The 13,297-nt window shown below is 53.9% G+C and overlaps 1 protein-coding gene across 2 annotated transcripts in view; it reads right to left on the bottom strand.

The window, feature by feature from the left end:
- The window catches only part of DCHS1 (dachsous cadherin-related 1), a 93,286-nt gene that overhangs the window by 15,622 nt on the left and 64,367 nt on the right, over positions 1–13,297 (bottom strand). For both annotated transcript variants that reach the window (XM_052813029.1, XM_052813028.1), the window contains exons 5-13: positions 12,190–12,426; positions 10,790–11,809; positions 10,396–10,583; positions 5,367–5,463; positions 5,040–5,197; positions 2,174–3,008; positions 1,619–1,858; positions 1,021–1,146; positions 514–723 (exon numbers count right to left, since the gene is read on the bottom strand). In XM_052813029.1, the coding sequence (XP_052668989.1) occupies positions 514–723; positions 1,021–1,146; positions 1,619–1,858; positions 2,174–3,008; positions 5,040–5,197; positions 5,367–5,463; positions 10,396–10,583; positions 10,790–11,809; positions 12,190–12,426 (3,111 nt within the window). The remainder of the gene's footprint in view (positions 1–513; positions 724–1,020; positions 1,147–1,618; positions 1,859–2,173; positions 3,009–5,039; positions 5,198–5,366; positions 5,464–10,395; positions 10,584–10,789; positions 11,810–12,189; positions 12,427–13,297) is intronic.

The following is a 13,297-nucleotide window of genomic DNA, read 5'->3' as shown; positions in this document are numbered from 1 at the left end:
CGTGAAGTCCATCCCATTGTGGCCCAGCAGCGAGGGTAGAGTGAGCTGTTTTCTGTAAGGGCCCAGTGGGATTGAACCTCCTTGGTCCAGGTGTCTGTGTGTGTGCGTGTAAGAACTGGCTCCAACACCTTACAGGCCAGTGCTGCTGCCACAGGGAGCCCCCAGATAACGCATGACATGATAACAGCAGAGAGATCTCACTTAGCAACCTGTAAATTCAACAGATCAGAGCAGCCAAGAGAGGTATGGAACTAGTCCAAGCCTGGGGAACCAGACAAGAGCATGGGGAATGAGGAAGTGCAGCCTGTCCAGATCTTGGGGTGCTCTTTACTGGGGGCAGAGAAACTAGAGGGCTGAGAGGTGGCAGCAGCTACATGTGGTTTGGAGCAGGAGAGAACTGAAGTGGAACAGGAACTGCCACAGCTGATGCTTCCCAGAGCCACCGGCAACCCAGGGTGAACAGCCCTTACCTACTGCCGAGAAAGAAGCTACAGAGCTCCCTGTGCACCTCACCTGCCACATGGTATTCCAAGCGCCCATTCTCGCCTCCATCAGGATCGGTGGCCCGCAGGGTGTAGAGTGCCACACGGCTTTGATTCTCAGGGACCTCCACAGAGCAGGACTCACTCTCTAGGTATGGTGCATGGTCATTCTCATCCCCTACTGTTATCCGCACAGTTGCCTTGGAGAGGTTGGGGGGAAGGCCACCATCCCGTGCATAGACTGCAGGAACACAGCAAGAGCACTGCAGGCTACCCTGCTGACTGGGAGCTACTATCAAGGCCATCATATGCAAATGCAAAGACAATCACAAGGGCAGCCAGGCATGGGATCACTGGCATTCCTGCATGCTCAAACCACCCAACAACCCTACATGCCCCACAAACCCCCATCACTTCCCATGGCCTGCCCTCCCTGCAATACTGCCCTACCCCAGCAGTGGGGAGCACCCATCTGCCTCCCCTATGCCCCCTACCCCCACGCCTGCTGCACCCCTCTCATGCGCCAGCACAGCCCTACCCATCAGCACGTGTTGCTCCTGCTCCTCGCGGTCCAGGGCATGTGTGGTGACAATAAGCCCCGTCTGTGGGTGGATGGAGAACGGTCCCCCAGAGAGACCCCCATAGGACACCTGCCCATTGGCACCTGCAGGGAGGAACATGGTTTAAGGGCAGCCCAGAAGCAACCCCAGAAGCCCCTCATTTGGCTCACAGCCCTGCACCTCCCTCCTCCCAGGCTTTCAAACCAGGGGTCACACAGGCTGCGGGAGACGATGGTCTCACTCCCTGGCAAGTAAAGCAGGGGCAGAGATGTGTGGTGGAGGGAGGTCCCAGCCCAGGCCATCTTGTGGAAGTGAAGATGGGCCAAGAAACCTCTAAGGAACAAAGACCATTGTCTTGGGGAGCAGAGGGAATCACAGTCCTTGTTCTCATCCTCAGCTTCTCCCAGGATTCAGCCCATCTCTCATCTCCAGGCTAGGTCAAGATCCTTCCCTCCATGGTCAGCCAGGCTCTCCAAGCCAGGTGGAAGGGACCAGAGTGCACCCAGTCCCGGGTGCTGCATCTCCAGAAGGGCCCCTGACCAAACTGGGCAGCTCACCCTTGCCCTGCATCCTCACCCAGGTCCCGGTCCATGGCCAGCACCTGCAGCACAGGGCTGCCAGCTGGCAAGTTCTCCATGATGTGTGCTTCATACTCAGGTTTCTCAAAAGTGGGAGCCTCGTCGTTGACATCCAGCACCAGCACGGACAGTAGCTGTGTGGCGGAGCGGCGTGGGAAACCGTGATCCATGGCCACCACGGTCAGGTTGTGCTGCACCACCTCCTCCCGGTTCAGGGCCCGCACAATGGAGAGTGCACCTGCAGGCACAGGGAGAGGGGCGAGCTGGGACCGCACAGCACCAGGGCCAACTGCTCCCAGAACAGAGCTATCACAAGGCTGCAGGCACTGGGGTGAGTCAGGGACAGCCAGGTCTCGAGAGAGACAGCAGTATCATGCCAAGCAGGTGCTATGCTTAGGGCTTTCGGCACCCCACAGGTCTCCCTCCTCCGGGTTCCCCAGCCCACGCTCTCCTCCTGTGCACCATGCTACATCCCCATGTATCCCTGCACCCTCCTCAGCCCCCGCGTTCCCAGTGTCCCTGCCGCCCACCCTGCATCCTGCTGGGCCCTCACCAGTGCCGGGGTTAAGGTGGAAGCGGCCATCACTGTTGCCCGCTCGCAATGAGTAGCTCACACGCCCGTTCTCTCCCAAATCGTTGTCCTGGGCCACCACATGCAGTACCACGAACCCCGTTGGCTGGTCCTCCATGACGCTGACGGCAGCAGGTGAGAGGAACATGGGCGCGTTGTCATTCTCATCAGTCACAAACACACGGGCTGTGACAGCTGCCGAGCGGCGCTGGCTGATGTTGCGGGCCTGGTCCGTGGCCTCCACCACCAAGAGGAAGGAGGCAGCAGCCTCCCGGTCAAGGCTTTGGCGAAGGGTCAGCAGCCCCGAGTGGCTGTCAAGCTGGAAGGGAGCCCCGGGGGGCTCCTGGTGCAGCAGGGCATAGCGCACCTGGCTATTGGGACCCACACCATCCCCGTCCAGCGCCTGGAAAGTGAAGATGGATGAGCCAGCCTGGGCATTCTCGGGCACCACGATGGTAATGGGGTCTTCAGGGAAGGTGGGCGCCTGGTCATTGCAGTCCTGCACGTGGATCTGTACCAGCACCAGTCGGCTGGAGGGATAGCCACGCTGCGTATCCTCAGCACTCACCTGAAGCACGTGCCGTGCCCCAGCTTCATAGTCCAACTCCCGGGCAGCGTAAATCTCCCCTGTCACACTGTCAACCACAAAGGTGCCATCCCCACCACCTCCTACCACTGTGTAGGTCAGCTGTCCTCGCGCAGGGGCATCTGGGGGTGCCACCGAGCCGATCACAGACCCCGGCTTGACCCCTTCCAGAGGGTGCAGGGTCAGCACAGTGGCATCAGGCCGTGGCAGCACCCGGGAGGATGGCAGTACCTGTGAGGAGAGGCAGCAGTGAGGGGCATGCACCAGGGTGCTGGGTGCCAGGAGGTCCTATCAGGGAGCCAGTGGAGGGGGGGACATGGGGCCCGCAGAGAGCAGGTCTCGGGATGCAAGGTCTCAGCTCTTGTGGCCTAACAGATGAATAGCAGCCTGAAAAACGTACTGGGGATAAGCACGGGTTTGACAGGGTGAAAGATGAGCTTCACCTGGGGAGCTAGGGTAGGTAAGGACAGACAGAGCTGCTGACTGGGCAGAGAAGGCTCGGGGGATCTTATCGAAGTATATTGATAACTGAAGGGAGGGTGCAAAGAGGACAGAGCCAGGCTCTTCCCAGTGGTGCCCAGTGCCAGGACCAGAGGCCATGGGCACAAGCTGAAACACAGGAGGTTCCCTCTGAACATCAGGAAACACTTTTCACTGTGAGGGTGACTGAGCACTGACACAGGTTGCCCAGAGAGGGGGTGGAGTCTCCATGCTTGGAGGTACTGAAAAGCTATCTGGACATGGACCTGGGCAACTGACTCTGGGTGGCCCTGCTTGAACAGGGGGGTTGGACAAGATGACCTTCAGAGGTGCCTTCCCGCCTCAACCAGCCTGCGAGTCTGTGGCTGTGTTAGATACTGCAAAAGCAACAGACACCAGCAGAAACAATTCTGCAAAACATAAGCAACAGTGGGCAAGAAGAGAGGTAGCACTCATCCAGATGAGAGGTACAGAGAAGAAAGATGACTCGGTATGACCCAAAGATAAATAAATACTATCACTACTTTTATTAAAGATACTGAAGTTAATTTGGGGATGAACTGTGGATGGGAGGGAGGATGCATGAAAAGCCATAGTGTTATCTGAAGGGAAAACGTGTTGAAGAACTCAGTGCACTTATGTCAAGGAGCTGGGGAAAAAGAGAATACAGCAGAACTGTCAGCCCAGAGGGATCAAAACTGGCAACTGTCAAGCACATAGCTACAGTAGAAGAATGCAAACAAGCACTTCAGGGACAACCAGTCTGCCAGTCTGGCCTCAACACTTTGAAGGCTGTAGAACAACTTTAATGACAAGAACAGTTACAGACATGGCATAAAAAGGAAATGGTATAAAACATATTGTGGAATGGCTAAAGGCAGATGTGCCAGGCTAACACAGTTCTTCTCTCCTCAAGGACAAAGGAAATGCAGTGTATCTAGCTTGCCTGGGTTTTAGCTGGGCTCCGATGCAGCAGCACATGGGAGATCACTCATTAAACTGGGGAAAGGCACAGTATCAGTGTGGCTGCGTGATGGAAAGGACTAAAAGATCGACTGGCTCAAGGAGAGTGATTAGCGGGCCTTTGCAGAGATGGCTCTTGGTGCTGACATTTACTTTTGATAGGTGCAAGGGCAAAAGAAAGCTGAGTACGTTATGAAATTGCTGATGATGTTAGAAGGCACTGCCAGCACAGAGAAGCAGCAGAACATCAAACAAGGAGAGTCTAATGGCCTTAGGAACTGCAAGAACAGGGACAGGAAGATGTGAACTGGTGTACTGTGAAAGTGCCTTGACTGGGAGGGAACGAATCTCTTGCTGTAAAAGGAAGCTCATTACTAGCAACAGAGAAAGGACTTGGCTGTCTAGGCCAATACACCAGACAGTGAGTGCCAAAGTTACAGAGACGTGAAGAACACCCTGCATGTCAGGAACACTGTTTTCAGTAGATGCTGGGAAGAATCAATGTCTCGTGCAGAGGACCTCTAAGGTCTTCTCTGCAACAGCATAGCTAGGACCGGGTTGGCTAAGTCTGGAAAAGACAGAACTGCTTACTATTAATGCTGTTGACCACTTTACAAATGAGAACATGCACAGTGGCAGATGGACCCACCCCTTCCCATCCCAGGTTCTCCACACAGATTTTAGGGCTGGATCAACAGCTGAGCAAGGTGTCCTCAGATGAAGGCAGAGGAAGGCTGCCAAGTAGTTGGATGGTGTCCTCCAAGAGGCAAGCAAGGGGTAGATGGTGCAGGGACAAGAGGAGCTGGGGGTGCTGGATACCTGAATGCGAATGATGGCTGATGTACTGCGAGGCACCGTGCCCCGGTCACTGGCTGTCACAGTGAAGATGTACTCAGCACGATCAGACCGGCGTAGAACTGTGGCAGTCCGCAACTCTCCAGTAGCCATGTGCAGTGTGAAACGCTCTGCCCAGGCTCCTGCAGAAAGAAGGTGAAATGCTACAGGGCAAGGCAGAGAAGAGGGAAGGCGGGGGCAGGTTGGGATGGAGGAGGGAGCGTGGTGTGGCAGGGCTTGGGCAGTGGGCGCCCATCTGCCCCCAAGGGTGATGGCTGCAAGGCAGAGATCAGTCAGTTCTGCAGCTCATACCTATCAGTGAGTAGATGATGGTCCCATTCTCACCCTCATCGGGGTCCTTGGCTTGCAGGGAGGCGACTAGAAGTCCCGATGGCTTCTCTTCCAGCACCTGCAGCACAGTCCAGGGAGCAGCTGAGTGGCACAGGGCACCCTTCAGACTACCCCCACAAACCCCTGAGCACGGTCGGTACAGGATCTGCACCTTCCTACACCAGCCCTGCACCTCACCCAAGGCACAGACCCCCCTGACAAGACCCACAGGCTGTGCCTGAGGCTGAACAACATGGAGAAGTCCTCAGCAAATCTGGCAAAGGCAGCTTCTGCCTTGCTAGCCCTCCTCCCATTCTGCCCTGTTTAACAACCAGCTTAGCAGCATTGGGGCATGCTGCAGCAGTGAGCTGCATGGTGATGGGAGGATGCTATGTCACCCATGTTACATCCAAAGCCTCTACAACTAGGAAAATCGAGGGCTCCATGACGGTCCTGGATCTCTCTGCCCTCAATAGACCCCTTCAGCTGCAAATGCAAGGTGTGAGCACTCACAGACTCAGAGGCCAGTCACCCTGGCAATGGAAGGTGATTTCCTCAGTTCCCACCAGCCAGCCCAGGGAGGTTTGCGATCTCTGGAAATGCAGCTGGCTGTTCTTCCTGGGCTTGGACACCTAGGCTCTTAGGGCTTTTCCCTTCTCTCCTTTGTTTGTGGTTAGCATTGCTGACTGCCTGTCTGTAGGCACTGAATACCACCATTTTATGCCGGTGCATCATAGTACCATCAAGACATTAATTACGCATGTGCTCAGCTAACCCCACTTTCTGAGGTGTTACCAGCTTCCTGACAGAGACCACATGTAATAGCACTGCATGCAAGCACCCTCCCTGGATAATTATGGAAATGGACGCATCCCCATTACTGCCCCTCACCACCTGTCAGTTTTTGCGAGTATCCTCAGCAAACAACCCATGCCTGGTGCTAGACCTGTCTCTCCTCCAGCACAGACTCCTTGCACCTACCCACACCTCGGTGGTAGAGCAGGTTCCCCACTTGGCACAGACTCTGCAGTCCCTTCCACACCAGAAGACATCAAATTCACATCCTGAGATTACAGACCTCAAATTCACGTCCTATCAGCACATCCCACAGCACAAATCATCCTCACAGATCCAGCTGAGCTAGGTGATCTCTGTGTGATACCACATTAATGCATTTATGAAAAAGACAAGTGGAACCTGAGCAAGAATTCAAGGAAAGAGGCTGCAAGCTCCTGAGAGGAGGCAAGCGTTAATGCTGTTGCACAAGCTGCTGGCACCATGCTGGTGGTGCGTGGGGAGGGGAGACCAGAGGAGCTGGACTTGTTTAGCCAGGCCAAGCAGTGATGTGAGTGCACTCTGTAAACACTGGGGAAAGGGGAGGGAAATTCCAAGGAGAGAGAAGAGCTATTTAAGCAAAACCACAATATTGGCACAAGAACAAATGAGTATAAAGTGGTCAGAAATTAGTTTAGGCTGGAAATTAAGAGACGGTTTCTAACTACCAGATCAAGGAATCTGCAACAGCATTTCACAGCAGTGATGGAGGCAGAAGACCTTCTAAATATAGCTTGGCTGTTTATGAAAAGGAGTGTCCGCGTGGACACCTCTGAGCAGGGACATGCTTAGGAGGCCCCTTCCAATTCCTCCTGTGTAACAGGCCGGGGCAGGGCCTGCCCCTCACGCTGTCCCTAATCGCCCTCAACCAGGATATAAGGGGCTCCTGCTTCGCATGTATGGTCACTCTCCTCTTCCACAAGGAATCAAACTCCATCTGAGGAAAGCAGTGACTCATCAGAGGAGTTAAATGAGCAGCATCCATACAGGCTCCATGTACAAATGCCATTTCCGATGCACAAACAGAGGAATAAACAGCAATAGAAGTGGTCTTGCCCCTGCAAAAACCTCAGCCTTAGTAAAATTGCTACCAGGCAGGCTTGTCCAGGTCAGATGTCCACCCTCCAAGAAGGTTGTTGCAAATACAAGCTTGGTCCAAAGATCAGAGAGCCATCTCAATCACTGGCATAGTTCTGACAGTGGCTGGCAGCGGATATATAGAGAAGATGCAAGAAATAGGGTATGTATGGAATAATCCTCCTGTGAAACCTTCCCAGCTTCCAGCAGTCTGTGGCTAAGTCGCTTCCTGAGCCACAGATCATATTTTTGTTCAACAGCCTTTGATGGATTTTTTTCTTTCCATGAATTCATCTACGTTTGAACCCATGCAACTTTTGGCAATGATTTCACAATTTAATTATGTTCTGCATGAAAAAGTACTGCCTTTGTTTATTTTAAACCTGCTGTCTGGTCATTTCTTATGAAGCTGCCTAGGTCTTGTGTTGTGAAAAAAGCAACTTCTAATTTTCCCATTACTTTCTCTGTGACATTCACTGCACACCTCTGTTATATTCCTGCAATTTCTTCCATGCCAAAGAATGTTCAAGTATTTTCTTTCTGCATGGAAACCATTATCTACTGGAGATCACATTAACATCCTTTTCTGAACCTTTTCTAGCACTACTGCTTATTTAGTGGAATGGAGGCCGGGCAGAGAGTGTGTGCAGAATTTGAAATGTAGGGTAATGATGTTTTCTTTCATTCTCTGTTCCTTTTCTAATAAAACTCAGCATTTGATTTGCCTTTTTGACTGCAGCTGATCCCTGAGCTGATGTTTTCACAAAGCATTCACTGCGATGCCCCAATCTTCTCCCTAAACTTAAGTAGCCAATTCAGAGCCCACCACTGTGTAAGTGAAATTCATATTGGTTTTTGCCATGCGTGTCACTTTGCAGTTGGCAACAGTGAATTTCATCTCCCATCTTCTTTCCTAATTGAACAGTAAAACAAAATCCTTCTACAATTCTTCACAGGGAGCCCTCACCTTTATTACTACAAATAGACCAATAACATCAACAATCGCCTCTTCTGGAGGGTATACGAAAATGCTAAATAGCAAGGGTACCAGCACCAGTCCTAGGCACCCACCAGCAACATCCCCCCCTCTCTGAACAGACCACTTCTTCCTTCCCTTTGCTCCCTCTCCCCTTTCCTAGTGATTGTTCCCTGGGAGGATCCATTACTACTGTAGTTCTTGTGTGAACACCACCTGGTCCTGCCAGTGTGTTACCAATATGCTTGACAAGCTTATCTTGCAACCCTACAGTGGGAGATATCCTCTAGCTGATGCTCAAAGCAAGGTGCTGATACAGAAACCTCCCTCTGCTTTGCCTAATGAACATGATACGTATACTTCACCGGCCAAGTCTGCAATAAATCACGGAGCTTTGCATTTATCATTCAGTTTTTACTTTTCCCTCCAAGCCTTTCTTCTACACCTAAATCATGGTTAACATTGGCCTCTTCCTGTGCTTCACCCTTCTCTACCAGTGTTTCTAGCAGGAGAGCTTCAAACCACAGTGCCCAAATATCTGTTTCGTTCAAAACTATCATAGCATTTACCTGCCTTCAGGACTCTAAATCTGTCCCCGCCTTGCTCTGTGTCCTGAAGGATGCATATGCTTTTGTGGTACCTTTGTAGGAGAAGAGACCTCCCGAGCTCTAGCAGGACACTCCCAGCATTTCACGCCCCCAAACACTGGAATCAACTGCAGAGCCTGCTGTGCGAGTGTGTTGCGGGTCTCCCCGCACAGGAGACAGGAAAGTCAGCAGACTGCAGACACAGAGTGTGAGCAATGCCATTTTGCAGAGCCTGTTCAGCCGCAGTCTCAGCAATGCCATGGCTGGCTGGTCCCTGGCCTGCAGGAGTGACTCAAAGACCAGAGCCTTGCTCAGAGAGAGGACAAGACTAACTCTGCCTTCCTCTGCCTCCACCAGGCCCTGAGTGATGCCTTCATCCAGACCAAGCCTTGCCAGACAGTTTTGCAAGCAGAGAGTGCCAGCTGGACATGCAAGAAGAAGGCTGGGCAAGGGATGGCTGCGACCTGGAACAGGAAGGGAAAAAGTAATGAACAGGGGAGGCCTGACTGGAGTTGCAGAGTGTCCCCAGAGTCCTGTGCTGATGGCCACCCAGGTGCGGCATTGACCTGCCACCACAGTCCTGCCTGCTCTGACCTGCCTCTGGTGTGCGGCTCAGGCAGGACCTGCAACAGAGAAAGGCTGCCATCAACGTGATGTGTAAAACCCAACACAGTGCGAGTGGCTTTGAGCACGCTGCCTGAAGTGCAGCAATGTGCAGAGCAAGCACATCCTTTCAGTTGCAGGTTCTCCCCGCTCTGTGCAGAAGAGATGAGGACAGGGCCTCAGTTGCCCATCCTGCTCTGTTGCTGCCAGTGCCACTCAGCCAGCTCCAGCAAGCCCTTGCCACATGTGCCACTCCACAGGGGCCACAGCAGAGCAGATGCAGCCGGCTGGGGATGGGGGTGGAGGTTGGTCCTCACCCATTTCTGTTGAGCAGCACAGACATAACTCCATCTGCAGCACACTCAGTGCCCGGGTGACCGCTGCCACCACACAGTGCTGAGAGGGAAAACTGGGCTGGGACCCATAGCAGATTCTCAGAAAACCCTTGCGGGTGCGAAGTCCAGCTGGGCAGTGCTTTCTTGACCTCCCAGAAAGCCGAGTGGCTATAGCAAAAGTCCCGAGACCTAGAAGTTAATGGCACCCCATGCCTCCCTGCTCGCAAGTGTTTTACCCCTGGCTCTGTGGGTCAGATTTAGGGCTCCCTTTCACCTTCCCTCCTTGCAGGCATGTATGAGCCAAGAGCGTCTGCCTGCTGGTCAGTCTTATCGGTCTCAGAGCCCTCTGCAGTCCTCACCTGCTCTGTGCACAGGGATGTCTGTATTTCCCAAGGACATGCCCATCTTACCACATCTCAAATAGATTTACCAGACTGCCCTGGCTGCTGCATGGACGCAACTTATGCCTGCTTACCTCCCACCCTGAAATTCCCCTGGGTGCCCCTGCCTACTCCCTTTCCGCCTGCAGAACTGCCTGCCCCCAAACCCAGCGGCTATCACACCCCTGCCTCACCAGAGCTCCAGCCTGCTGCCCTTACCTGCACGGGCAGCTCCTGACCACTGGCCACATGAAGGAATGCAGGAGCATTGTCATTCTCATCCAGCACAGTGACATAGATGGTTCCTGTGGCACTGCGGGGTGGTGCTCCCCCATCCTGCACGATCACCAAGAGCTGGTAGCTGGACTGCTGCTCCCGGTCCAGGCTATGCTTGGTGCTGAGCTCCCCTGTGAGGGAGAAGTGGGACACAGCTCAGCCCAAAAACTGCTTTAAAGAAGAGCCTGCGCTCAGGCACGTTGCTGGGTAGACCAGCACCGCAGGGGTAGGAAGATGAATATTCTGTTGCTGCACTGGCCTGGTCCGCATCACTTCTGACCTGCCCTGGGCTTTCTCCCCAGCCAGCCCCAGCCTAGGAAGCCAGGAAGTCTCTCACCTGTCTGTGTGTGGATAAGGAAGTTGGGATCGTGCTGGAGCAGGCGGTAGGTGAGTCGGCTGTTCTGCCCAGCGTCCCGGTCACTTGCCATCACCCTCCCCACACTGCTACCGGGAGCCTGATTCTCAGGAACAGTGAAGAAGTAACGCTCCTCACTCAGCCGTGGGCTGTTGTCATTCTCATCAGTGATGCTGATCCGTACAGTGCTGGTGCCTGTTTTCCGGGCTTCCCCCCCTGCACCACTGCCTCCTGCCGAGGCCAGCACTGTGAGCACATACAGGTCTCGCGTCTCCCGGTCCAGTGCACTTTTGACATAGAGCCAACCACTCTCAGGCATGATGCCAAAGCTGGCAGCATCCCCATCTGCACGCAAGTGGTAGGTAAGGGTCATGGATTCTGCATCGCGTGCCAGTGCCCGCACCTGCAGGAAGCGGGTGGAGACAGGCACACCTTCCTGCACTTCTACACGGTAGGTGAGTGTGTCAAAGATGGGCCCATTGTCGTGCTCGGCTTGCACATGTACCAGCAGCGTGAATGTGGAGCTGAGCTGGGGAACGCCATTGTCTCGGGCCACAATGGCCAGCCTGTAGGCTGCGCTGGCTTCATATTGCAGGGCCCCGATCAGTCGCACCGCCCCCGATGAGCGCTCCACACTGAAGGTGCCATCACCTCCTGATAGCAGCTCAAAATTCACCTGACCATTGGCACCACTGTCACGGTCCTCGGCCTGCAAAGTGTACACTGTAGTCCCAGGTTCTGTGGCCTCTGGCAGCAGAATGGAGTCAGAGGGGGCTGGGAACACTGGCACGTTGTCATTCACATCTGACACAGAGATTTTCACACGTGTGTTGCTATAGGCAGGAGGTGAACCACTTCGGGCCTGGACATCCAGAATGAGGACTGCCTGGGACTCATGATCAAGAGGCAGGCTGGTCCGGAGCTGCCCGGAGGCAGAGTCAATGGAAAAGTAGCCATGAGGATCCCCCGAGGAGATGGAATAAAAGATGTCATCAGCATGACCTGTGGACAAGGAAATGAAGACAGGAAGAATGATTTGTGTACCCGGCTCACCTCCTCAGCCCCCTTACAGACAGCAGCAGGGTTGGGCAGTGCTGTCTGCTGCAGACTGCTTGGGAGTTGTACAGTAGCACTGTGTACACGTGCATGTATGCGCAGATGCATGTGCACAAGTGTGTGTGTACACATGTGTGTAACCACATGTGTGAGAGCATGCATTGAGTTGAGTGACAATTGCACGGGTGCACATTTGGATGTGCGTGCCTCTGTGCATGCACGGAGCTCCCAGAACAGGATTGTTCTGTGAGGAAGTGTGATACTAGACCTTCAAGATGATGCAGGGACAGGGAAAGTGACTGCATACAAAAGGGACAAGCCCATACCTGGAGGGTTCTGGGCCCGGACAGCCCCCACACTGGCACCCTGCAGCATGTCCTCAGGCACTGTGAAGAAGTACTGAGCTTGCTCAAAGACAGGGGGTGAGACCGTGCCCTCCACGATGCTGATGTTCACCCGGGCATTTGGCTGTGCCTGTAGGCCCCCACCATCTTGTGCAGAGATCACCAGCTGCACCAGGGTGTTGGCTTTACCACTCAGGGACCATGAGAGGGAGATGACACCTAGGGAAGAAAGCAGTTCAGAGGCCACTATGCCTGCACCCCTGCCTGTCATCTGGCACCAAGAGAACAGGCCAAACCATAAGCTTGAAAAGAAAGACCTAGGGGGGCAGCAAACAATGTGTGCTTCACAGGGAGGAGCTTGCCATGGAAGAACTGGAGTAAAGGAGAGGAACCCTCCTGGGAAAGCCTCCCCAAATCCTCCTTTCTCAACCTTAAGCACAGCCCTGAGCTAAACAGTGGTAAGGGCTGGGGGAAATGAGCCAGAGGGCGGGTCTTGGGAGAGGGAAAGGAGGGAATAGGGCTTCCAATGTGGGGTGCAGGGTGAGAGTCACAACACAGCAGATGGGATCTGGGCTGTGGGGAGGCTCTTGGAGGAGATGTGAAACTGAAGGACCATCCTCGACAGGCCCTACAAAGGAGGTGGCCCTGGATTGGGGTGGCTGGTAGGCCTATCTCATACCAGTCATGTTCCAGGAACTTGGGAACCAGTGTGGAGAGACCCTAATGCCTGTGCTGAGCACAGGACACCTTCCCATCCTGCTGAGAGCCCCTGGCACCACATGCCCATGCACTCACCTCCCCAGCAGAAACTGCTCTGGCTTTGGTGTCCAAAGCAAGGCAGAGCAGATGCAGCCAGTGGGAAAGGTAGGACCGAATGCGATAGAGCGTTATAGGGAAGGAGAGTAAACTGAGCAGGGGAGAGGAGGGAACTGGGCAGGGACAAGAAACTAAACAGGATACAGCCTGATGGTGCTAAGTAAGCAGCATGCAGGAGGAAAGCCACAGTGGGTGAGGGATTGGGAATGAGGGAGAGGAAGGAAGACAGGACAAATGAGGAACAGAGCAGGCAGCAGAAAGAAGAGGTCAGAGA

Source organism: Harpia harpyja, chromosome 17, assembly GCF_026419915.1.
Source record: "Harpia harpyja isolate bHarHar1 chromosome 17, bHarHar1 primary haplotype, whole genome shotgun sequence".
In the NCBI taxonomy this organism is placed as follows: Eukaryota; Metazoa; Chordata; class Aves; order Accipitriformes; family Accipitridae; genus Harpia; species Harpia harpyja.
Note: the sequence above shows the minus strand (reverse complement) of the source record. Positions and strands in the feature narration are given on the sequence as shown.